This window comes from Rattus norvegicus, chromosome 11 (genome assembly GCF_021556685.1).
Source record: "Rattus norvegicus strain SHRSP/BbbUtx chromosome 11, alternate assembly SHRSP_T2T, whole genome shotgun sequence".
In the NCBI taxonomy this organism is placed as follows: Eukaryota; Metazoa; Chordata; class Mammalia; order Rodentia; family Muridae; genus Rattus; species Rattus norvegicus.
Window position 1 is genome coordinate 80,351,337 of NC_141544.1, and position 26,737 is coordinate 80,378,073.

The 26,737-nt window shown below is 45.2% G+C and overlaps 1 protein-coding gene across 46 annotated transcripts in view; it reads left to right on the plus strand.

Annotated features, from left to right (window-relative positions):
• The window catches only part of Kalrn (kalirin, RhoGEF kinase), a 606,323-nt gene that overhangs the window by 382,178 nt on the left and 197,408 nt on the right, over positions 1–26,737 (plus strand). For all 46 annotated transcript variants that reach the window (XM_087576981.1, XM_087576985.1, XM_087576993.1 and 43 more), the window contains 7 exon segments: positions 11,011–11,080; positions 13,571–13,660; positions 18,120–18,212; positions 22,504–22,615; positions 24,453–24,643; positions 25,081–25,182; positions 26,251–26,393. In XM_087576981.1, coding sequence (XP_087433107.1) covers positions 11,011–11,080; positions 13,571–13,660; positions 18,120–18,212; positions 22,504–22,615; positions 24,453–24,643; positions 25,081–25,182; positions 26,251–26,393 — 801 coding nt within the window.

Here is a 26,737-nt window from a genome sequence, read left to right on the forward strand (position 1 = left end):
CTAGCAAACTCTTTTTTAAATTCAAATTAAAGCATATGAAATCCTGTACTCTGCAAATGAGGGGAATAGGCACTTTTCCCAACAACATTGCCAAGCACGTTCCCGATTCAGAACACTGAAGGACCACAGTAAAGGATGCCACAGAGATTAAACTTTCCTTCCGTAACAGAATCTCTTTGACTTCCCTGCCACCATAGTAATTTAGATTGATATAAATATTAGATGGATGGATGGATGATGGATGGATGGATGATGGATGGATAGATGGATGGATGATGGATGGATGGATGGATGATGGATGGATGAATGATGGATGGATGGATGATGGATGGGTGGATGGATGATGGATGGATAGATGGATGGATGATAGATGGATGGATGATGGATGGATGGATGGATGGATGATAGATGGATGGATGATAGATGGATGGATGATGGATGGATGGATGGGTGGATGGTGGATGGATGGATGGATGGATGGATGGATGAATGGATGATAGATGGATGATGGATGGGTGGATGGATGGATGATGGATGGATGATGGATGGATGGATGATGGATGGATGGATGAATGGATGATGGATGGATGGATGGATGATGGATGGGTGGATGGATGATGGATGGGTGATGGATGGATGATGGATGGATGATGAATGGATGGGTGGATGGATGGGTGGATGGATGATGGATGGATAGATGGATGGATGGATGGGTGGATGGATGGATGATGGATGGATGGATGGATGATGGATGGATGGATGATGGATGGATGGATGGATGGATGGATGATGGATGGATGGATGATGGATGGATGGATGATGGATGGATGGATGGGTGGATGGGTGGATGGATGATGGATGGATGGGTGGATGGGTGGATGGATGATGGATGGATGGATGGATGGATGATGGATGGATGGATGGATGATGGATGGATGGATGGGTGGATGGGTGGATGGATGATGGATGGGTGGATGGATGATGGATGGATGGGTGTATGGATGGATGATGGATGGATGGATGGATGGGTGGATGGATGGATGATCGATGGATGATAGATGGATGATGGATAGATGGATGGATGATGGATAGATGGATGGATGGATGAATGGATAGATAGATAGATAGATAATTATAAAAATCAAGCACCTGAATAAATGAGTAGTTGAATGAGCAACATTTTGTAAAACTTGAGAGGAAAGAAGACAGATAAATGGCAGCAAAGACAATAAAACAGAGATGTAAGCAGAGGGTAGCGACCCATGCCTGTGATCCCAGCACTCAGGAGACTGAAGCAGGAGGATGGAGGGCTCAAGGCTAGCCTGGGACACCGTTGTGGTAAAGGACTGCTCGGGGTTTTTGCAGAGCGTCCTGCATCCTACTATTTGATCAGCAAAGCCACTGTGCCTCGGTGTGACATCATACTTGATCCTTGTAATAACACTGAGTTGTATCTGCATTCAAATCAAGGAGCTCTGTAATATATTTAGAAAGCTACTGACTAAAAGAAATTAACGTTTTAAATTATCCACAATTCACAGGAACATCTAAGGATCTCAAGCTGTGTATTAATTTCCAATGTTGGCCAGAGACTGATGTTTTACTGTACTATGCACTCTCTACTTAAGATGCCCAGGTTTTGATTAATAGGGAAAATATAACAATTCTAAAAGCTCTCATAAATAAAGATAAAATTGTAATTGGCCAAACTTAGAAACTGCAAGGACCATAAGTCCTTAGAAGATGGTACCATTCACTGCATATCCAGCACCTGGTACCATGAACCTGGAACCACGTAAATTTAAAGCACATTCACTGAGTAAGTAGAAGGTTGGATGGGAGGATGAATGGATAGGCTAAAAATAAACTTACACCTTGCAAACTTATAGATAATTCCCATTCAAGCCATTATTGACTAATTGTGGACATCTCAGAAGAGAAAAGCTCCTAGATATGACCTCCCAGCATCAGCACCAAGCATCTTAGAGCAGCAGAGTAATAACATTTCTAAATGAATGAGCTTCCTGGGGTGTCGTTACAGGAAGCGGTAGTTGCCGTAACTCCTACTGATTGTTTAGGGACTCTGTACTCTCTGAAACCATCAGCTTTTCAACCTGAATTTGCAGGGGGAAGGGGGCCTCTGACTCCATTTGTTTATGTTTTCAAAATGGCAGTTCCAGTGCTGACTATCAGAGATACATATTCCCATCATGGCTAGTCTGTAGGCCAGGTTATCCACCTATAGTCCAGACTGTAAGGGAGGTGGGGTAGGAGGGAGGTTTGTGGAACACTAATACAGAGAAAGGGATTGACAGTCCTGCCTTGGTGACATAATTAGCTGTGCCACTGGGAAATTGGTGCCTGGGTCAGAGGTTACATTTCAGCCAGGGACTACTGATTTGTCCGAATGGTGTCTCTGAAAAATGGCTACCAAGGCAAGTGGTGTGGTATGTGTGTCCAAGTGGGTGGGATCTGTCTCAAGAACCTTTGTCTTTGTGGATATTAAGGAGATAAATTCTACTTTCTCTGTTCCATAAAGAATATGCAGATTTAGTTCACAAAGGCAGTGGCTCTGCCCCCAGTTGGAGGTTGGAGTGGGAGGAGGACCCTGCTGTCCACTCCCCCCACTTATACTTTATCCTTCTTTACACGGCTAAGTAAAGACAACGACTGCACCGTCTACACAGGGCTCAGGCTGCTTCCATTGCATTCTGCTGAGCCTTCCTGGAACACGTAGACAAGGGGGTGTGTTCTGTACATAGGTCCTCCCAAGAGTAAAGTTTTGACTAATCTAAAATTTTCAGTTAAAAAATAAGGAATGGTTTTCACTTTGCCATACTAGATATTCAGCTTGGATAATGATGTTTTTTTCGTTAAAATGCTTCCATTTCAGTTAAATTCCAGCTCTGTTTCTTCCTTTTCAGTTTTTTTGGGGGGGATTTAGTCATATTCATATGAGTTTGAAAATAACATTTTTATGTAGTCTGTGGTGTAAGGGCTCAGAAGGTCCTCTCAACTATTATGTTTAGTCCCCTTTATTTATAGTAGAAAGACTGATAGGAGGAGACAGTCTCTCCCCGCCCCCCTGTGTGTGTGTATGTAAGAGAGAGAGAGAGAGAGAGAGAGAGAGAGAGAGAGAATGTCTCTTATACACACACTCACACAGACACACACACTCACACACTCACACATACACACACACACACACACACACTCACACTTCCCCCTCAAGGTCAGACACTGGATTCCAGGGAGTTAACTACAATGTCTTGGGTGTTCTTTCTCCCCCCCCCCAACACCTTAGATATTAGCTAGTTCTCTGATAATTGTTTAATTCACAGTTAAGTCACATCCCCACCCATTAATTCCACAGCTGTGTCAGTCGGGTCCCACACCTCTACACTAATAACCTGGTTGTCAGCAAGGGCAAGGTGGGGACCAAGCCCAGCTGCCTCCCCACCACTCCATCCCTGTAACAGACTCCTTCCCCCTAGCCCTGTCTGTGACAGGGTCAGCCAGGAACAGTCAGGGTACACAGAGGGGTGAGGACCACGTGGGGGAGGTTCATGACGCCAGGAAAGCTGCCTTGCAAAGGATGCTGTTTTTAAAAACAAGGTCTCATTATGTACCCTCAGACGGTCTAAAACACTCTACAAACCAGGCTACCCTCACACTCACAGCAATCCTCCTGCCTCTGCCTTTTGAGGGTTGGGACAAAAGTGTGAGCTGCCACACTTGACCACATTTTCATCATCTTCTTGGAGTGTTTTCTTTGGGTCGGTGGACCATTTCCAATTAGGAAATGAAGCTGTTCACGGTGGTGGATCCAGTCCAGACTCTGACCTCTTGTGAGAAGCAGACAGCTCTGAAAATGGGTGAGGCGAGGCAGAAAATTAGTTAAGAGGAGACACTGGTGTCCAGTGGAGAAGCTGGACAGGCTTAATGGAGAGGGGCATGTGAGATAGAATTCAAGGAGAGCTTCTTTGATGAAAAGGGACAGTTTGAACAAATGCCTCTCAAGGGAAGGGTAGGATGGGGAAAGAGTTTATAAGAGAGGCTCAGATCACCCCTGCCTTGTGAGGGGCAGGGGCAGATGCTGGTCTAATCCCTCAATTAGGTATCACAGATATGTCTTGGGGACTGAGGGAGAAGGAGCGGCATGTGGAAGTAATCTGACTGAAACTGGCTGAAAGGCAGTACAGGGAAGGCCTCTGAAAGATGAGAAAACAAACCAAAAATACCTAGATGGAGTAGAAATGAGGAAGCCGAGTGGATGGATTACAAGGAACGGAACATTTGGCGGGGAAAGGTAAAGGAGAAAAAAAAAAGGAGGGTGGGCAGGATGGAGCAGAAGTAGTGGGTCAGTAGTAGGTTTAGAGACCTGAGAAATGGGCACAACAGGGAGAGGAGGGACAGATGGTGAAAACTGGGTTTCTGAGCGAAGGCCTAACACAGGACCATGCACAAAGTGTGGTTTCCAAAACGTGTTTCCTCATGAGTAAATAAATAAATAAATAAATAAATAAATAAATAAATAAATCTATCATGTCCTGACCCCCCCCCACCACCACACACACACACGTGTGCACACATGCATGCACACACACGTGTGCACACACATTCGTCTGGATTTGGTTTGGGCTCTTCCTCTTCTTTTTGTCATACGAATTGGCGTACTTCCCTTTGAAGCAATGGCTCTGGTGAGGCACTGGCTCCACCAAGTGGAGAGAAAGAGGTTGTGCAGCTCACGCTTCAGACCATCCACAGGCTGCGGCTACTTTTCCCCCAGGCAGCCTCGCTTAAAGTATGTGCTTTCTGTGCGCGCACACCCCGAATGCCTGTGGTATTAGTTGTAACCCTTTTACTGGAAAAGCTCAAAGCAGCCTCTAATAACCATAATCTAGCTCTGTCCCCTTGTTTTATAGAAGCTGACACTTTCTGAGCTACCTAGATTGGCATGGACGAGAACCCAGGTGTCCCTTCATTAATATCCAGATGTTTAGACAAAAGGGAGGAAAGACTAGTGAACCTCCCTGGGTACCAAGCTGTGATTCTAAGAGTAATGACAGTTTTAATGGCTGTGACCTTGTTGCTGTTATTAGTGCTGTGTGTAAGCGTTCAGCGAAACACTCAGACAAAGAAGCAGTCAGGCTTAGCTACATCATGGTAATGTTGATTTCACTTGTACACATTTTGTCACTTTCTTGCCTTGTTGCTAAGCAGCATCTTAGTTAGAGATCTTATTAGAGATGAGTAACATTTGGTGGAGAATTCTTTTTTTATATTTTGCCTCATTTTAACATTACTTGGGATAATGTGTGCAAGGAAATTGTTCATCCGATCACAGGAGTTAGCTACAGGATAGGAGTAGTGGGAAACAGTAGCAAAGCTTGCTTTTGCTACTTAAGATTGGAGGCCATGCCTCTCCCCTCATCCCTCTGCCCACACTAAAGTTTCTGGAGTGAAATGAGGGACAGGGCCAAGAAGCCATGCTCAGCATAGGTACCCAGAGTGTGCTGAAGATGTGGATAACTCCCCTCCTTGTCCCGTGTGCTCACACTCCTGACTGCCCTTCCGTTGCATAGCTCACCTTATGCTAACTGCTCCCTTAGCCCCAGTAGTGTAGAGCCTCTGGAGTGTAGATGGTGGGTCTGCAGGGATCTAGTGAGCTCCACTGGGAAGAACACAGTGAACTGGCCCCCACCTTCAAGTTTTAAACATGCTGTTTGTTCACTGTTCCTCTCTAACCCATGCCACAACCTTCCTGTTCTCAACACGATGGCATGACTGCAAGCATGTGTGTGCACACACGTGCACATGTGTACATGCACACACACACACACACACACACACACACACACACACACACTCAAGGGGTCCAACAGCTCTACCTTTGGGTGCACATACAACTTTGATGTGTCCCACCAGCCTCTGAGCAAAGTCGTGAACCATTCCAGGAAGACTTCCCCAGAAGCAGGGAGACTCTCTCTAAACTGATTCAGGATGGTACAGATCCACTGTCAGAACTCAGGGAGAGTGCCACTGATAAATGCTAGAGGTGTCATAATAGTTTAATAGGGGTGGCACTGCTTCGGTTTCAACATCTTTAAAAAGTTTTATTCCTTTCTAAAAGGGCTGTACACCCCTCTAAGAGGGACGTACAAAAGTGTATGTCACTCGCTCCACTCAGTCCTCTGTTTTAGTACCTGCAATCATTAATGTGCCGAGGGCCTAGATGTTGCTGCAGAACAGTCAAGGGAGCGTCCAGCATCTGTGGGAGTGTTGTCAGTCATTAGGCTGTGACTTAAACACATCTTGCAGAAGGCGGTAAAAGGATATTGATCATACTACCTTAACCTGTCACCTTCATGAGCTCCAAATTTTAAAAGCAAATGGTTCATAATCCACTCACCTGCGGCCATGACATTGAGATTTTAGTGAATGTCTTCTGAGAACTTCTGAGCTGCCATGTCCAAGACAAGACAAGAGTGGTTCCAGTTTTTAGACCTTCCTGGTGAGTTCAGTCCTACTCAGGTGACACAAGCCTTGTCACCTGGCGGTTGTCAGCTTGTCAGTCTAGAGCAGTTGCCCCCATGTGATCTGTTAGCGTTACCCAGGAAGCATTCCTAGACCACACAGACCCTGATTGGAACCCCAGAGGGCAGTGTACAGCCAGGTGTGCCCACGGCTAGGCAGAGTCTGCTGCTGTCTCCAGCACTGCAGCATTTCCTTGTGTGTTATGTCACCTTGGAATCAGACCCTCATATACCATCCAATCGTGATTTTCCCAGGATGGGTTTAGGAGAAGGTGGCCAGTGACAGTTTTTGAGCAAGGTCTTCATGGGGAATGCGCCCAACCTGTAACTTTCCATATGTGAGGAAGAATGAGCTGTGTGTATTCATAGAGAGAATATGTTTATGACAGGTATGTATCCCTGACCCTGATCAGCTATTACTAACTTAGTACCTACTATGTGCCAAACAGCTTATCTTTACCTAAGCTTATGAAATTCTCCAAACTCTGCTAAGTTAACACTTCTAAATGAAGAAAAAGAGACTTCAGGAAACCTCCTTATACCTACCTGAACTCTGATTGCTCAGGATGCATTTAGCTTTGGGAGGAAAAGACTCCTAAAAACAGAAGTGATAATGGAGTGGCGGCAGCCGTTAGCGCTGTCATTTGGAGCCAGGTGTGGTGGCACACATCTGTCATCCAGGCAGAAGGATCAGGCAATCAAGGCCAGCCTTGGCCAGACTGGAATATGTGAGACTCTGATTTTAAAAGGGAAGGTGGGGGAGGAAGGAAGGAAGGTCCGTCATTCTGACATTCATCAAGCCAAAACGAGCCTTTGAAGAGGGATGTTCCTTACATACCAATCCCAGAAAATAGCTATCAGAGACTGGTAAATGGTTCTGAGTGTCAGTAAGCAGACTCTGCTGACGTAACCATCTCTGACCATCCATCCACATCTCTAGCTACCAACCATAGCCCTTGGGACAATCCTAGCATTCACAGCTTAATCCAGGTACCCACTCCTTCCTTTACAATCTTACTGTCACTTATCCAAAAGGTATAAGAGTGATGTTCTGTCCATTTCTTCATACTTCAGCCTCTCTCTTCTGAGGAGATAGACATACATACATACATACATACATACCTACATACATACATACATATATACATACATACATACATACATACATACATGTGTGTGTGTGTGTATAATTTCTTTGTTACACAGAGAGACCTTGGTTATAGAGTCATACCATGCATTTAATTCACTAAGTGTTTCCATTTCCTGGGGTTTTCCACACAAAGCATCTTCCTGTAGGTTTTTGACTGCTGTTTCCACAAAAACTATCACTTCAGTTAAATTATTAGGATTTTAAATAACATTCTAGCACTATCTTCCCTTTGGTCAGCTCAATAGCTGGTCAGTTGATGTTGGTCATACGTCAAGAAAAAGGCAGAACTCTGTGTCACTCTGTTTGACTTTGCAGCTTCCAAAACAAAAATACAGTTTAGACACTGCATGCAGTAGCGTGATCCAAAGTGTAATCTGTTTCTTTGGCCACCAGTAAAGGAGATCAGTTTATAGGACAGAAGAGTCAGAGTTCGGGGATATCAGTCTTCATGTGGAAAACGGGGTCCTGGAATTGAGGACAGAGGCACCCTTCATTCTGAGCATGGTACCCTAGGTTCTGGGCTCCAGATTCTCCCCTCTCTCATCTCAAGCTCTCTTTTCCTCCAGGTCCTCCTTTCTTTAAAGACAATCTTATTTGATAAGACCCTTGTTTTAGAACAGCTCCAACTTTCCTTTGACCACTTGCCTAAATGTTCTAGTCCCCCCACCCCAGGCACCGTGCCGTCCATTATGGCTGAGAGCTGAGCTCCTGCACGAGTCTTTTCTGAGAGTCATAGAATGTGTCAATGTGGAGGATCCAACTTATAAAGACTACCTCAACACTCATGAAAAGCCACTTCTGAAGACATTGTGCTTGTATTATCTGGCGTTCCCTGTGATAGGGCCACACAGTAAACGAATATTTGAACTCAGTTCAAGAGATTAAAAGAAATAAATGAACATATGTAACACACACACTTCTTCATACTTCATACATACACACACACACACACTCCTCCTCAGGGCCCTAAGCTAACACTAACACACACACACACACACACACACACACACACACACACACACACCTCCTTACTTATACACAAGAAGATGGGCCTAGTTGCCTTAGTGCAACAAAAATGTTTCTCTCCCCTTGGGCCTTGAGCTAGTATCGATCCTTAGTATTACTGGAAGCTTTTTCCTGTTTTATTTTGGAATTCCTTGGACCTTTGTCTCCTGCAGTCCTTTAAAGGCAGCAATAGATGTGATGCCATATTGGTTTCGAGAGTGTGCTTGTATTCCTAGAGCCCACATTGCACTGTAAATGCTCCATGGGTCAGGTTAAGAAACTCTAAAATTCACACTTGGGAGGAGAAAGATGATTGCCAAATGAGTTCTGGTAGCTTCCCACATTTTTCAACATCTGTCCTATTTTAGTACTCTACCAATTACCATGTTTTGTAGATTAAAAAATTAATTATAGATTGATGAAGAAAATATCATCTAAGATCTTACTAATCATTATTAGAATTCATTCTTGCTCAATATTTTTAAATTACACACATATTTACATTCACCACCAAAACATCCCATATCATTGAAAAGACAAGCAGCATGCATAGCATTTGTAACTGCTTAATAATTATAAGAGCCGCCAAAAGTTACGAATAATGGTGAGCATACAGAATAAGTCAAGTCAAAATGGACTTTTCCCCATCGTGGTGGAGGCAAGTAGTGGGACAATGCAAGATATTTTACCTTTGTGAAGTATGCATTCGAGTAATTTTAACATTAAACAGAAGTGTTAACATTGAGAAGTCTCAGCTCCCACACCCTGTTTCTTCACCTGGTCCTCTACAGTCACGGTTTTCTTAGTTCCCTGGGTTGGAGGTAGATAGAATACAAACACCCTGCCACGGTAACATGGTTTCTGTCCATTGGTTCCTCGCCTCGCTATCTCCACTCTGTTAAGGAGATCTTCCACATGAAGAGACAGAATCAGTACTGTCTTTCTGAGGTGGGGAACATGCCTACAAGTTACTCGGTTTTGTGCTATACCATAGCTCAAATATTTAGTTCTCAGCCAACGATATCTACCATTATAAACGGTATTGTTACCAGTGCTCGGGAATGTATGTCACGCATACATGTAGATAAGCTTTAAGGAGAAAATCCCAGCCTCCAGAAAGCCTGAGTACATTCTGAGACTTCGATGATTCTCTAAAATTGCTCCTGGTAAAGACTCCATTCCCCACTCCCGGAGGTAAGCTTCCCTGAGGCCTCGTAATCATTTTTAGTTTGTAAGATCCTGAGTGCATTTTGGAAAGCAAATTCCATCCCAATAATGCTAGCTTGTTAATGTTTATCTTTAAGAGCTAACCCTACTATTTCGTGCATTACTTTGAAGCCAGCGCAGTCATTTCTTTGTAACGTTTTAGCATAGAAAGGAACCACAACTTAGACACCCACGGTGTCAGATAAGTGACTCCATTCCACTCTAAATTACACTGTGATTCCCCTACCCCACCATTAGATGCTCTTCTCTAATGGGATCTGTATGACAGTACTCCCCCTCAGTGGAAGAAGAAAACTGAAAGCTATGAAAAGGCCTGTGAAGGACTGAACTTTTTTCCAGCTCAGCTTTAGTTTCATCTTGGGACTGTATACATATTATGTATACATATATAATATTTATTATACATTATAAGCATCATATATATTTATTATACATTTGCTGTATAGAACTATATATAGGCATATATAATATATGTGTGTATATAATATATACTGTAATATATAATACTGTAAATAGATATAACATATTTATAATATATTATATATATTTATATTATGGTTTACTCAAAGTAGTTGGAGTAACAAAATAAATATTTATTACACATTATAAGCATCATATATATTTATTATATATTTGCTGTATAGAACTATATATAGGCATATATAATATATGTGTGTATATAATATATACTGTAATATATAATACTGTAAATAGATATAACATACTTATAATATATTATATATATTTATATTATGGTTTACTCAAAGTAGTTGGAGTAACAAAATAAATTCAGAATTGCTGATAAAATGAAAAATCTGATACAGCTACTATATTTCATCATCTATTTTTATCTCAAATTCATGAACCTCTAGAGGGAATGGGGAGGGGCTATTTTAAGTAGCACTGGTCAGTCAATCACCGTACATTTTAATTGAACAAGTTTCCAACATAAAAGCTAACTCCTCGCCTCACTTATAGAGCATAGCATCCACGTGTAACTGGGCCGAGATTGTTACGTTGACCCTAGTACAGTCCTGTAAGTGGGGTCCTCTAGACCACGGTGTCTGACACAGCCTTTCTCTCCCTTCACAGCATCTTCCTCAAAGAGCTGGAGAAGTACGAGCAGCTGCCTGAGGATGTGGGACACTGCTTTGTTACCTGGGTAACCAATCTAAATTCCTCCCCTACTGTCGATGTTTCCAGGGGTACCTCGTGGAGCCTCTGCCCCATATCTGGCCTAAGGATTGCCGTGACTGCCAGTCTCTCTTGGGACCAGGTGCTGCAAAAGGCACCACGAGTAGTTCTGTGAAAGGTACCACATCTGGAGTACAGAGCCATCCCTGGGAAAGCCTATGACGTCACTCAAGATCCACCTCTACCTCTCTAGGAACTTTCTTAGATGATGAGGTCAGGAGAGTAGGACAAGACCAGCACCCTGGGAGCAGCCCAGTCTACCAGATTCTTTTTCGGGACGTAGATTTAGAAGTTAGAACTCACAGACACCATCTGTCTAATTATGGGTTACACTGTTTTTCTCAATAGAGAAGAACAGAATCCTGCTCTCTCCACCCCAGTTTTGACTGACAGGATGAGTGTGCGGCTGCCCTCACTCTCACTGCCCTCGACATGGATGGAGTCGGTGGGCCAGGTGGACCAGCTTCTAGACATCAGAACTGGAAAATTAGACATCAGGAGTCTCCGCAGGACACACCATTCTGAGCTCAGGCTCACGGATACAAATTCAGAGAGCTCTGAAAGTCCAGTTATAACACCAAGGGCAACTAAGCATCCTCCCCAGACCAGGAATTCTGCTCTGGAATAATTATTTCGTGGTAATCTGTACCCAGAATGGTTCCTCGGAATTTCTTCACAGTCTGGGGAGCTTATGCTTAGGAACAAACAGAATGACAGGTGTGTTTTAGATTTCAGACCTGAGCCTATCTTAGATAAGAGGCAGAATAACCACTGAAATGTGACAAGCATCCCAGCTGTCCCCACACCTCAGGACCTGATTCCCACCCAGGCCTTCTTTTCATGACTTCTTCGAGTTTGCCCTAAGCATACTTTCCTTTCTCACAACCTCAGACCGCCATCTCATTTTGGCCAGTGTGTGAGTTGATGCATAGCTCCTAAAGATGCTGGTAAAATAAGTTTATAATCCCCTACACCAACAATATAGAGAAAAACAAGACTGAACATCAATAAAAGGATTATTTTGTGTTACTTTAGGCAATTTTGGGGTTCCCTTTGAAATCAAAAATAAGTATGGCTTGTCATCTGTTAGTGATAATCACTAACTCCTAAGTCATTTAAAGCCCTAAAATTTGTTTCAGAAAAGCTTTAATGATACCAGTGATGTCTTTACATCACCCTCTCAGGAAAGGATATCCCAGGTATTCAAAAGACAGAAATGAACAGTGGTTCACCAATGGAAAAAATGCATTTGAAATACAGCCACCCCGCCTCCAAACAACAGAATAGCAACTGGTTTCCTCCGGTTTTCTTCCATGACCTTATTTCTTTCTTTCTTTCTTTTTCTTTCGAGTTTTTTTTTTATTGGTTATTTTGTTTATTTACATTTCAAATGTTATCCCCCTTCTGGGTTTCCCCTCCGAAAACCCCCCATTCCATCCCCCCTCCCCCTGCCTCCACGAGGGTGTATTTTCAAAATTCATCTTCTCAGTGGAGAGGTGAGGTCATGGGGTCTGGGGCTTGAGGTAACAAACTCTTTGGGAATCATTGTTCAGACCCTGACAGTGGGTGAGGGGGTGTTGGTGTTAGTAACTCCCAAGCTCCCTCTAGTGAAGGCATTTGGAACATAAGCGGATCTCCCTCAGAGCGTTTATCACTTTGTTGTTGCATCTGTCTTGAAGGGGCAAGGATGGCCTTCTTTCGTTCTTTTCCAAAAAAAAAAAAAAAAAAAAAGATTTTGATTGTTGATGATTTAAAGTGAGGGTAATTGATATGTAAGTTCTACACAACTTCAGAACACATTACAATTTTTCTTTCTTCCCAACAATACCAATAGCCTGGTATTAAAAGTTCAGCAGGCTTTTTCAATGAGAGAAAAGGCATTCCAGCCTTTTAGCAAACTGTGGGCTGGGATGCACGTGGTACTTTCCATAAGGAATTCAGTCTCTGTACAGCAATGCTTGGCCCTTTAGGCATTGTGAGGAAGGGAAGTGTAACGGCTAGCTTTATGTCAACTTAGCACAAGCTAGAGTCATTTGAAAGAGGGAGCATCAATTGAGAAAATGTTCCCACCAGATTGGCCTGTGGACAGACAAGTCTGGGGGCGTTTCCTTGACTGTTGATGTGGGAGGGATAACCTCACCGTGGGCATGCCCACCCCTGAGCTGGTGGCCCTGGGTGCTGTAAACAGGCTGAGATAGCCATGGGGAGTGAGCCAGTAAACAGCTTCCCTTCATGGCTTCTGGGTCAGTTCCTGCCTCCAACCTCCAGCCTCCTGCCTGAGTTCCTGCCCTGACTTCCCTGGATGATGGACTACAAGCTGTAACATGAAATGAACCCTTTTCCCCCCTGTGTTCTTGGTCATGCATGGCCTTTTACCACAACAGTAGAAAGCCTGGGAGAAAGTAGACAGGGAGGGACCAATGGGTGCTTATCTTTGGTTGTCTTTGTTCTTTTTCAGGCAGACAAATTTCAGATGTATGTCACCTACTGTAAAAACAAGCCTGATTCCAACCAGCTGATCCTGGAGCACGCAGGCACCTTCTTTGATGTAAGCTGTGGCCTTCTGTTGTCAACAGTCCTGAGGTGGGAGGGGAGAGGAGGAAATAGAAGGGAGGGTAAGGGAGGGGAGGGAGGGGAGGGGATGGAGTGAGGGAGGGGAGGGAGAGGAGGGACACTCCTTTGCTTTGGGCTGAGTGCCTGCCCTTTCTTCCTTGTTCTTCTTTCCTGGCCACACTAAACCTTTATCTCGTGGGTAAAATATTTTAAAACTAAAACCAAACGGTATTCGTCTTCAGTTTTGCCCCGTCCTGTCTCAAGTGTGATTTTGATGAGGCAATATTTATCCTATGTTTCGATACCAAACCTAGCTAGACATAAACCTTGTGTTTACAGGTGGGATGGTATAGCTCATGCTGCCAAGGAGTTTTATTTTCTCAATCGTAGAGATCCAAAGGTGTGGTCCCTGAGCCAGGCCCATTTGCATCACCTGAGGTCTTTCTGACGTACAAATTCCCCACTCCAGAGCCTAGCAACCTGAGTTGTAAGGAGTCCACTGGTGTCTTTGATACCCGCCCCAGTCTGTGATCCACTTCACTGATAATGTCTGTCTGTACTGTGGCTATGCACTGGAATTTACCAGCCATCTTTGACGAATACTGACTCCTGACTCTGCCATGCTTGCCCGATGCTATGACATGTGTGTAGCTGGTATTGAGGTAGCAGATGTTGTGCAGCCAAAGCTGAACACTGTCGTCATGGATATCAGGAGATTGGAAGGCTGGAATCCTCTGCTTCCTCAGAACTTTGAATGTTGGATGAGCGCAGTCTTGGGGGATCAGTGGGACAGATCCGTTTAGTGTTGGTCTCCCCCAAAAGAGAATGGCCTATTTGTTAGAAAGTAAACAGATCAAAAGGCACTGAGGGGGCACAGGGGGAGACAAGAAATTAAAAATAAGGAAAAATGAAAGTCAGCGAGCAACAGACTAGCACTGATGGCCTCTGCTAGTCCTGTCAGAAGTGACAGAAACCCCTTCAGCAGTGTGTGACAGCCATCAGCCCATCTTGTAGCCTCACTGCATTCATTGCTTCTGGGGCGTCTTCTATTGCATGTAAGGTAGCAGGCGAAGCCCCTAGGAGAATATAAAGGCATTGCAACCGGGGTCTTGTACTCCAGTTTACGGAATAAACCTCTTGAGCATCATTCTAGGCTGAAACCACCAGAGCAGGCTGGTTCTGTGGCGATCTTGTTGCTACCATGAAGGGGTAGTTTGAGTGGGAGAAGCTAGGTAAGGAGCAAACTTAAATAGAATAGCTTTTTAAAATAGAATTCATTTGGAAATGGCCTCAGGAGTCTGGAATTGGAATTGCTGGGGTAAAATACTAGTCTAAGGAAAGTACTTCTCTACGCTGATACCAGGATTTACTGGATATTATATTGGATTCTCTGTACCAATGCCTCCCTTGATTGGCAGTGCATTTCCTTAAGATGCCCCTGGTTGGTTACTCATCAGAGTTATCCAGAAGGGTCTTTTTGAAGTTGTAAATGGATCGCGCCCTTCTTTCTTCCACTTAGCATTTTAATAACGCAATTTCTGTGCCCTCAACATGCCTCAGATACGTCGGTGTTTATGCTTGCCCAGCATTTCCTCGCCTAAGATTGTCTCCCACACAGAGACACCCATACACATGCAAACACCTCAATATGTACATACACATCATGCTTAAGATTTATTCCTGCCCTTCACAAAGTCAAATGCTGCATCCTGCACAAACCCAATACCTTATGCATACCCTGAGCTTTGTGTCTCCGTCATAGAATGTGTGGCAATTCACCAACAAATGCCCCTTCCTGCACACACACTCCAACCAAGACCCTTGAACTGGGTAGTGTACTCTTGATTCCTGTTTGTACATTTTTCCATGCCTGGTATCATATACTATTTCCCATTGTCCTACTTTCTCTGTGTCCCTATTTCTAGCCAGTTTCTGATAAAGGAGATGGGGTGATATTGATCATACTAACTTAACCTGTCACCTTCATGAGCTCCAAATTTTAAAAGCAAATCGTTCATAATCCACTCGCCTGCGGCCATGACATTGAGATTTTAGTGAGTGTCTTCTGAGAACTTCTGAGCTGCCATGTCTAGGACAGGACAAGAGTGGTTCCAGTTTTTAGACCTTCCTGATGACTTCAGTCCTACTCAGGTGACACAAGCCTTGTCGCCTGGCAGTTGTCAGCTTGTCGGTCTAGAGCAGTTGCCCCCCATGTGATCTGTTAGTGTTACCCAGGAAGCATTCCTAGACCACACAGACTCTGATTGGAACCCCAGAGGGCAGTGTACAGCTGCTGCTCTCTCCAGCACTGCAGCTCTTACAGAGAAGCTCGGATGGGCCACACACCATGTCTGCTTGGTCACTCCAAGCCATTGGCATCTTACAGAGATAGATTAGTGCAGCATATCCTAAATGTGTTAAGTGGTTATGGAATATGTCACCTGCAAAAAAAAAAAAAGGACACCTCGAGTTTGCATTTTCAATGCTGGACTGTGCTATTCAGTGTTCTTGCTCCACGGGAAAATCTACCCTCCCTCGGAGAAACATAACTATCACCAATGACTTCTGCTGGAAGTCCCCCAATTTTTAAATATCTTTTTATTTTATTACTCTAGCAATTACCATATGTTGAATATGAAATATTACATTACAGCTTAAGAGTAAAGTCGTCTGGGATCCTAATATTGATCTCTGATCTCCACATACACATGTGTGCATGTACACACAAGTGGACATGTATAAACACACATATACTCCTCAGAAAAATACTTATACACATTTTAGCTGTTAACAGACCCCCCAACCCCAAAAAAGCACAAGTCATCACTAACTCATTTTCCATATCTACAGCTCTATCCTGCATGGACGTTTCATATGAATGGCATATATAATATGTGGTGTTTGTCACAGGCGCCATTGATCAGCTGATGGACATCTGGGTTGTCCCTGTAACGTCCCTTTTCATTCCCCTGGGTCCATCTTGGGATGGCATTGCTCAGTCACATGGTGACGTTTTATTTATGTACCTGGGCTCTGTGAGAACCTCCTAGTTTGTCTGTTTCTCTAGTCTCTTCCTGCTCTTCTGTGGTCAGCACTGTTAGCCCCTCTGAAGTTGTCACTGTGTATCTGCTCCCTTTAAGATCTACACTATTTTGCCATTGAAAACCTGCCTTCAAATCCTTTTTATTTCCAACCGAGCTCCACCAGTAGCCAGCCCAGCTTTGCTTCCCAGCTCCTACTTTGGTTCCTTTCCTACTCTTGAACCTACTTCCTTTACTCCCTTCCTCTGTGCTGAGGTGTGCTCATTTCCTAACACAGTGAGAACTGCGCAGGTCCAAGCTTTATCTCTACTAACCTCCCTTTCCAGTGCTATCTTTTCATTGGCTGTGACAGACTCTGTGTCGTTTGCTGTTCTCTAGTCTCTGGGTTGCACGGTCCCAGTTAGATGATAAGGCCCTTGAGTACAGGGACTAATCTATGCCCCCCTCTACACTGAGACTCAGAAGGTTCTCAGCTTGAGGATGGATTAATAGGTGAGACCAGAGGCGCCAACAGCACCTAAAAGCCACGGTGTTGACTGGGGCGTGAGCTATGAGGATGCTCACCGTGCATAACACTGGAGAGTGACTCTGGTTTCCAGCTCAGAAGCCCTGAGGAAGGAGAGAGCTGTTGCTGACTGTAGTGAGAAATGTGTGAGAGACAGAGAGATGATCTAAGCTGGGATGAACCAAGTCCCAGTGGGGGAGGGGGCTGCTAGGAAGAGCTTTGCACATAAGGAGGGTGATGGCAAACAAGACTCTCCTGTTCTGGCTCTCCCGGCTCTCCCGGCTCTCCCGGCTCTCCCTGGCTCCTCTACTGCCTGTTTTCTAACTCTAGGCTTGACTCATTTTCTCCCTCTGTCTCACCTCTGCTCCCCTTCAGTCTCTTACTGACTCTCACTCTTTTCTCCCGTTATCTCCCAGTGCTGTCCCATTTCTTCATCTGTTTTGTGAACCCACTTCTTTCCCAAAGCCTTCTCCCTTTTCACTGCCAGTTCTCAACTTCTCTCAGTCTCTGCATCTCTGTCTCTCTTGTTGGTCTCTCTTGTTCTCTCTCTCTCTCTCTCTCTCTCTCTCTCTCTCTCTCTCTCTCTCTCTCTCCCTCCCTTCCTTCCTCCCTCCCTCTTCCTCTTCCTCTTCCCTTCCTGTCCCCCTCTTCTGTCTCTCTCTTTCTCCCACCTCTCTCTTTCCATCCCCTACTAAACATCTTGTGAATGTCTACCATCTATTTTTTTCTTTCTCATTACCCTCTCTTCCTCCTTTTAGAGCATGCATGCCCATGCACACGCATACACACACACACACGCACATGCACACGCACATGCACACGCACACACACACACACACACACACACACACACACACACACACACACACACCATTCTCTGTCTCATTACATCTATTTTCATCCTGCAGGAGATCCAGCAGCGGCACGGGCTGGCCAACTCCATCTCTTCCTACTTAATTAAGCCTGTCCAGAGAGTTACGAAGTACCAGCTGCTCCTGAAGGTACCGCTCCTCCCCGCCCAACCCTCTCTCCTGACCAGAAGACTGCTGACAGTGGGCAGCCCGCATAGGGAAGCCTTTTCTCTACAGCAGAGCCTCAGTAGAGCCCACACCACCGTTGCTGGCTCGAGACCGTGTGTCCTATCCCACAGACTTCCACATGTTTGTTTGGAGGCAGAGATAAAAGAAAAGGCTGTGGGGATGAGTTGTAACTAATTTTCACCTCCAGCTACCATTGCAGACTCTAAGATTATCACCTCAGATACTGGACAGCTCTGCCCATCCTTCCTGAGCAGATTTCCTCTTCCTCTTCCTCCTCCTCCTCCTCTTCCTCCTCCTCTTCTTCCTCTTCCTCCTCTGGGCTTCCTACTTGCTGGAGTCAAGATGGAGGTCTTGAGGATACCGTGCTCTCTATGACCATTGGCATCTTCCATCTCCTTGACTACTATGTCTGTGAAAATCAGTTATTGACAGAAAATAGCCAAAAAAGTTGTATTAAACTCAATGACATCTTGAATTGTAGAGACCTGTTTATTAAGAGTACTTCTGAAGTCAACCAAGACCATGGATTTTCAAACACTAGTTTTTAAAAGTTCAATAATCAGATTATGTAAAACACTAAGTCAGTTGGGTTTATCTTTCTTATATAAGATGTGCCCATATTCTAAAAATAATATTTCTATAGGAAGCCAGGAAAATTGATATAGACAATTCAATCTAAATAGGCCTATATTCATTCTTGACGCGTCGGGGTAGAGGTTTTCTGCCTTTTGAATATATCATTGATTGTTCATGTAATGAAAAGGACAAAAGAGTAATTAGTGAGCTTGTAGAAAATGGCATAATTGCAAAGGAAAATTAGTTCCATGTTTAGAGACAGCAGCAGAATCTTGCACAATCTACCTTCCCCAAACCTGAAAGCCATTCTGACTTTCAGACCCAAGATTCTCCTCCCACATTCCCCATCACAGCCCCACTACCCAAGTCCCTGGGGCGGGGTCAGTGACCACGGTTCTTCATGGGAGGCTTAAGGTGGTGCACGCTGCTCGGGGAAGCGTGCCAGTGCTATTTTCCTGTTTTCTGTGTGAGGGCAGAGCTATACAACCAGCCTTCCCTCCAGCACAGGCACACAAACCATTCGGCCTAGCAGAATGGCTTGGAAAGAGAATAGCATCATATGCTGGGCTTTGCTCAGCATGGGGATCATTAGTGTGGGATAGATTGTGTGCGTGACATGTTGTGGAGTAGATTACGTGGGTGACATGTTGGCTCTTGGGGCAGAATTGCTTTTGCTTCTTTATCTTTTAAAGTTTTCACATGAAGACCAGAAATTCCCATAAAGTCTCAGGGCAAGGAGACTCTTTCCTAAAAGCTCAGTGTGGTTCTGACCCTTAAATTCTCAGAGTCTGAATCTCAGTTTGTACACTGTATCCTAGAACTCCATGAACAGCATTCTCCTTCCCTGTCCTGCTTGATGCTTGACCCTTCTGAGGTAGCTTTCTTGTGATGATAGCCTTTTGCAAAATTGACTTTCGTGTGGTCCTGGAGAGATGCCCTGGCAGTTAAAAGGCTCTGCTGGCAATTTCTTCCAGAACACCTGAGTCCATCCCCAGCACCTACATGGCAACTCGGAATTGTCTCTAACAATTCAATGGCCTCCCTGGTGCCAGTCATGCAAATGATACACAGACATACATAGAGGCAGAACACCCGTTCACAGAAAATAAAATCATTTTTTAATTTTATTCTTAAAATCGACTTTTGTGGCTTTCGATTTCTGTATTACAAAGCCTTTGCAGGAACTGATATAGGGTTGGAAGCTTTAAAAGAAAATAGATACTGGTGTTCGTAGCCACACTGCCCATCTGAAATCTACTAAGATGGTGTTCTAAGAGAAATACCACCATTCTCCTCTCCCCTTTAGCCCCGTAACAATGAAATTCCCTAATTATGGGAGTTGTGTTAGAGAGGTTTGGAAGGGAATGGAGTTGGAATTAGTTGGGCTCTGGACTGCCACTCCAGAATTAAGTGTTTTGGGGTATTTATACAGGGAATTGAGTGGCAAACAAATAAGGTAGCAGTGACTTTATTGCAAGGAAGCCGTGAAATTGTTGTAAAAAGGTAATTTTAGCCTCTTTAAAATGTGCTGGTGGCAGGCTTACCTGATGGGTAAAAATAATGTGTGGAGCTTTACTATAAATAACACGGCATTTATTTTCTCTTTGAAGTCAGTTTAATTCCAAATAAATTGATCTTTAATTATCAGTATCCTCTGGGGCTCATCACTTAGCTATTACAGGAAAGTGGAACCGTGTCGTTTGGAGTGTTTGATGTTCTGCCTGTAAATCTGCGGCTGCTGTCCTTTGCGGAGCCTAAATTAAATGTGCAGACCCCTCCTTATCAGGAAGGACTGCCCCGGCCCTGGAGAACGCATTGGCTCCGGGTAGATCGGTAGACTTGTTAAATTGCTTAGGGGACTGAACTAATTGGTGCTTCCTGTTGCCAACGGAAGCATATTTCTCATCTGTCCTCCGTGCTTTGCTTTAGGCACTCCTTGATTAATATTTGAGATCAAAGTTAGGAGGGTGACAGTTAGGAAAGGGTGGGGACACCAGAGAACTTCAGGTGGGAGAAGCTAAGTTTCAGTACAATGCCGACATTATGTCATCTGGAAATGACAGGACCAAGAACTCCAACCAACTTCCCCCAAAGGGTGCTCTTCCTGAGTGCCCCAGCCTCCTTTAATCGTATGGAAACATCTCCAAGATAACTCAGGTCCAGAGGCTGGAGTTTTGTTTCAGAGCCTCACTTTTTCCCCCGGGAGAAAGCTTTACTAATAAGCTTGATGGAGTAGATAATCCCAATACCGTGGTAAAGCAGGGAGGCGCCCAGAACCATGGGTGAGGTTCCTGTCCCTTTCCTGCCCCATCAGATGTGCTCTGCCCAGGTCAGCACACAAGATCTCCCAGTGATAATGTGCCTCTCGGTCTCACTTAACCTGCAGAAACATAGTTGCTTTTTAGTTAGAGACCCAGCAAGCTAGCTCCTGTGTCACTTTCTAGAGAGCTGAGCCGTTAAAGGCAGGTCTGATCCCTACAGGAAGTGCTGCCGGCCAGATACATCTGGCTTCAGAACATTCCATACCCTCCTGCCAGCAATTACCTGTAATTTATTTGCCAGGAGACATCATAGTTACGCTTACAAGATTTGAACTCATTTTCTTTCCAAACGCATCTTTTGGGGGGGGGGGAGGCATTCCAAATGGTCTTGCCACTAGATGGTTGGAAAGATGGTTTCCTCTACGAAGCAGACACTGTGCATCTGTCATTGGGATTTTGATGAGTGAGACTGCAGTGGAAAGGTGAGAGTCAAGAGCATGATGCCCAGGAAGTGTTGCAAGCCCTGTCCTAGGAGGGGAAGTGTGCAAAGGACGTGTGGACAGGCTAGGAAGTGTGCAAAGGATGTGTGGACAGGCTAGGAAGTGTGCAAAGGACGTGTGGACAGGCTAGGAAGTGTGCAAAGGACGTGGACAGGCTAGGAAGTGTGCAAAGGACGTGGACAGTCTAGGAAGTGTGCAAAGGACGTGGACAGGCTAGGGTGGCGACACCCGACCTGTGCATTCAGTCTACATCCCAGGCCTTGCTTGGCCCCCTTGAAGCTACATTCATCTTCACCCCAGTCCCCTGTGTGGGTACCAAAGTGCTCACCTGCCATCTCATTCATCGGCCCCAGGTCAGATAGTCCTGATCCTTGCCATTCTAAACTCTGACCTGTCACAAATCTGTAACATCTCTAGCCTCAGCTTGCTCCCAGCAGGATGGAACTCAGTACTCATGTAGTAGAGGCTGGACCTAAAAGTAATGTCGGCCATGGGCAAGCAGAGATCCACAAAGGCGGTGCCACACACCCTCTGCTCCTTCATGCCTTCCCTTTCGGTCCCCCTGCACTGCATCTCTGCAGCACGCTTCACCGGATTCATCCCCTCTCCACGAAGGCAGAACTGCGACAGAGCACTCCGGGTTTAAAACCCTAGCCTTTGGAAACTGGGTTGGAGTGGTTTCATTTGGACCCAATAATACTCATCTGGTCTTTTGAGGGGTTTTTGTTTTTGGGTTTTTTGGGGGGGTTGCAATAATCAATAATCCCCATCTTATTTTTTTTAATAGCTCTCTCTGAGGGAGCTGTTACAGACATAGTGAGGCTGGTGTATAATTTACTCAGTGGCTTAGAAAAAGGAGGGTTTTGGGAAACCTGGGAGATGATCCTAATCGTGTCTGGACTTTTTTCCCCCCAGGAACTTTTAACTTGCTGTGAAGAAGGGAAAGGGGAGCTCAAGGATGGCCTGGAGGTGATGCTCAGTGTCCCCAAGAAAGCCAATGATGCCATGCATGTCAGCATGCTTGAAGGTAGCTGACCCCAGTCCTCCTGGGACTCTGCCTCCACTCCTAAGACCAGGGAATCTGCGTTATGGAGGGAGGTGGCATGAAGTCAGGCTAGGAACAAGCCTGGGAAAGAGGAGTCAAAACCAATTTGTTAAATGGGCCCCCAGCCACCTGTGTGAGAAGTGCCACAGAGCAGCATAGCTAACACTGCCTCCAGGTGCCACTTAGCTGTGTGCACACCTTGTTGTCCGTGAGATATTCCAGTGCAGGCTGTGATCTTTACTATAAACTATAAACCAGAGCCCCGCAGACCTGCTCATATACATAGCATTTGTATTTCCTTCACAGTCAGACTAGCAGGAAATGCTGGTTACACACAGTGAATTTAGTGTGATAGCAACCTTACACACATGTACTCATGTGCACACGTGCACACACACACACACACACACACACACACACACACACACACACGCACACTCTTTTTCAGTACTGAAATTGAAACCAAGCCTTGTCCACGCTCAGCTATATCTACAGCTTTTTTGCTCAAGTCTCACTAAACTGTCCAGACCGGCTTTAAACAGTGATCCTTTCCCAGCCTACCGAACACCTAAAATTATAGGGGTGCGCCAGCAGGCCCAGCTTCTTTAACATAGAAAAGAACAGATAACAAAAATTTACTTTTATGCTTATTTTTAATCGAATAGTTAAATGGCATCCAATATATTGACATTCTTGTGCAACTAGTCTTTGTCCTTCCTGGAAGCTGAGGAAAGCCCAGCTATGCGACCCTGACAGACCTCAGTCAGCAAGAACTGTGTTCTTGGCATCTAGAACAAGTGCAGTATGAAGTAAGGCTCGTGCGACATGGCCTTCGTGCTGTAAACCAGATGCATGGAGGAACAAAGCCGGGGTGAATTTGACAGCTGGGGAAAGACTTCCAGTCTCACAAGCAGATGCTAAGCAAATAAGCTTGTGGCTGCTCCTTCTCCTCTGGCATCACCTCACAATATGTCCTTTGCCACTACTGTCATCTGAGAGACTTGGTGTCTCAGTACTTCCTGGACTACCCTCAGTGCAAGAATACACTAAGGCAGTGGCACCAATGGCATTCATTTGGCTGTAGACCAAGTGCAGAAAGGGCTCTGAAAGAGCTCCTGTTGTCACAGTTTATCCATCCCTTTCATTTCTGTGTACACCAGGTTCCCCAATGCCGGGTGTCCTCTTTTAGAAGAACCCCATTCGTCCAAACTGTCCCTTACGCCTAGTCTCAATGCAGCCACTCCAGTGCGGTCTGTGGGCCTGTGCAGTTGAGCTGGTTGAAAGTGCACATTTGTGGACTTGCCTCACACCCACTAAATCAAATCTCTTGGATAGAGAAGGGTGTTCAGAATCCATGTTTTCACATGATTTCCAGGCGAAAGACTCGATGTAGTATAGAAAATATTGCTCGCTGTTCAGGAGCAATAAATAATCCTAAGGGTGGAATACAAGAAATGAGGCAATGACAAATACAGCAGAAACACGCATATCCCACCAGATAGGGCTCTACCGAAGCCCCACTCAGAGCTAGGAACAATGGAGCTATAAAGAAGCTCTAGGAACTGCCCCCCAGCTCCTTTCACATTGGGAGGGGGAGCAACCCATGGGACCATTCAGAAAACCTTACTCATATTGCACATGTATATAGGAGACATGGTGCAGGGAATGGGTAACGAGAAATGCCTAAGTACGGTCGTCTAGGCAGATGTGCCATATTAGATCTCTATGCAAACTAACAGCCAACAAGGGGGACTACAACACAGCCTCCCCTGAGTGTAGTGTTTTAAGAAACTCCATAGGGCACATGGGTGTTTTTCAGGGTTCGATGAGAACTTGGATGTACAGGGGGAGTTGATTCTCCAGGATGCCTTTCAAGTGTGGGACCCAAAGTCGCTGATCCGGAAGGGGCGGGAACGGCATCTGTTCCTCTTTGAGATCTCCTTGGTGTTTAGCAAAGAGATCAAAGACTCTTCAGGACACACGAAATATGTTTACAAGAACAAGCTACTGGTAGGTGGGGCAGGCGGGACAAGACAAGATTCCCTGCTTCCATAGAACCCATGGGCAGGAAGGGATACGGACATGTGCAGCTCACCTCTTCCCTACTTCTCTACTCGAAACCCTTCCAGGACAAAGCCTCAGGCCTCCTACTTGGAAAGCTCCCTTCCACATCCTCCACTTCTTTCTCTTAGAGTTCAAAGGTCTTTCTGTCTCCTTTTAGCACCTTCCTCTTCGCCATCCCTCCCGATACCTGCTAATCAGGCAGATGCCAGCAGGTCATTTCATCCTGGGTATATGAACGAAGCACCTAGTCTATTGAAGCCTGATTGACAGAAGCCCCTCCCTCGGCCCTCTCCTCTTTGTTGCCTTCCCCTTCCTACCCCAGCCCTAAGTTTCCCCCACTGCCCTCCCCTTCCCCGCCTCTCACAGGCATTTCCTGTCTACAGACCTCAGAGCTGGGTGTGACCGAGCACGTAGAAGGTGACCCCTGCAAATTCGCCTTGTGGTCTGGGCGCACCCCATCCTCAGACAATAAAACAGTGCTCAAAGTAAGTACTGCTCTCTTCTGTCACAGAACCAGGGTTGGGGTAATTGGGTAAAAGACCCTAAAGGTAGGCAGATATTCTCCTTGAGTTAATAGAGGTCAGGGGATCATACATTGGCCTTAACAAGGTCCAGTCAAGTGGGTTCTGTCCATATGTCTCTTTCCAGTGGCAAGAACAACCAACCTTTTAACAAAGTCATCCTGAGTTGCTCTGTCCTTGCTCAGCAGACTGCCCTTAAACATCCGCCATGTACAAGGTGCTCTACTTACTGCCATAAAGAGAACCACATTTAAGATACCAGCCTCATTCTTTGGAAGTGTATACTAGAAGTTCCCATATACAGCAGCCTGGGGGTACCCAGGGCTCACTCTCCAGGATCAGACTGGTATTGAGTCCCCGTTCCTGGTGGCACTAGCCTGACTAGGTAGGGTTAGTGCAAATAGAGCATCTGTTGATCACTTGCTAGTCAAGGAAATGTCCAGCACCAAGGAGCAGATGACACATCTCAGGGAAAAGCTTCAGTGTCCACCCTGAATAGCAGAATAGCAGCTACCTGTCATGAAGAATTGCCTGAAGAGATCCCAGAAGGCAATGGGGTGTTATTGGCATGAGAGCAGTGCTTCTAATAAGCACATTTAGCAGCCTGAACCCCCCCCCCAATACTGACAGTCAGCCTGTGCAGTCTCTATGAGTGTGACAGCTATTAAACATCCTGACATACCATTACCCTGCTGGTAAACAGCCACTGCTTTCAGATGTCACAGTTCCAAGTGCCTCCAGGGCCCTGTAGGATTCACAATTCAAGTAGTAGCCCAGGCCCGGCAGAGAGCAGTAGATCCTGCCCCAGCTCCAGAGCCAATAGCAGATGGGTCAGTGCCTAATAAATTATGAAATATTTTTCCAAGTGCTCCATAAAAAATCTACATTGAGTCTTGAAGTTGCACATCTCTGAGGTCCCCTAAAGATCTGATGTCTTTGGAATGGCAGCTAAGCCTGTAGGGGGAGAGTTGGACGAGGTTTTGTGGGCAACAAGAGCTGGGGTTCTCAATGCTTCTTCCTGTGGCACTCCAGGCTTCCAACATCGAAACCAAGCAGGAATGGATCAAGAACATTCGGGAAGTGATTCAGGAAAGGATCATTCATCTTAAAGGAGCTTTAAAGGAGCCAATCCAGCTCCCCAAAACACCAGCCAAACTGAGGAACAATAGTAAGAGGTAACCAACACCCGTCCCCAACCACTGCTACATCAAGTCACTGAGGGAGGGGGGAAAGGGTGACCCATCATCTCTAGTAGAAATGGTGCCATCCTCCACCTAGGAAGACCTACAGGTTCTGCCGTGGTGAATTCTCCCATCTTTAAGATTCTCGTCAGTTACCGTCCATCCATTGCACTCTTTGCCTAAGTGTGCTTCAAGAATGTGAGAGGAAGTATAAGTTGGGTTACTTCTCCCAAGAACCTTCCAACACCCATGTGTTACACATGACTCGCACATAAGAACAGTAGTATCTGGAGAGAGTAAATACTGTCAAATAGGGGACAGTGGTGATCACTGGGGAA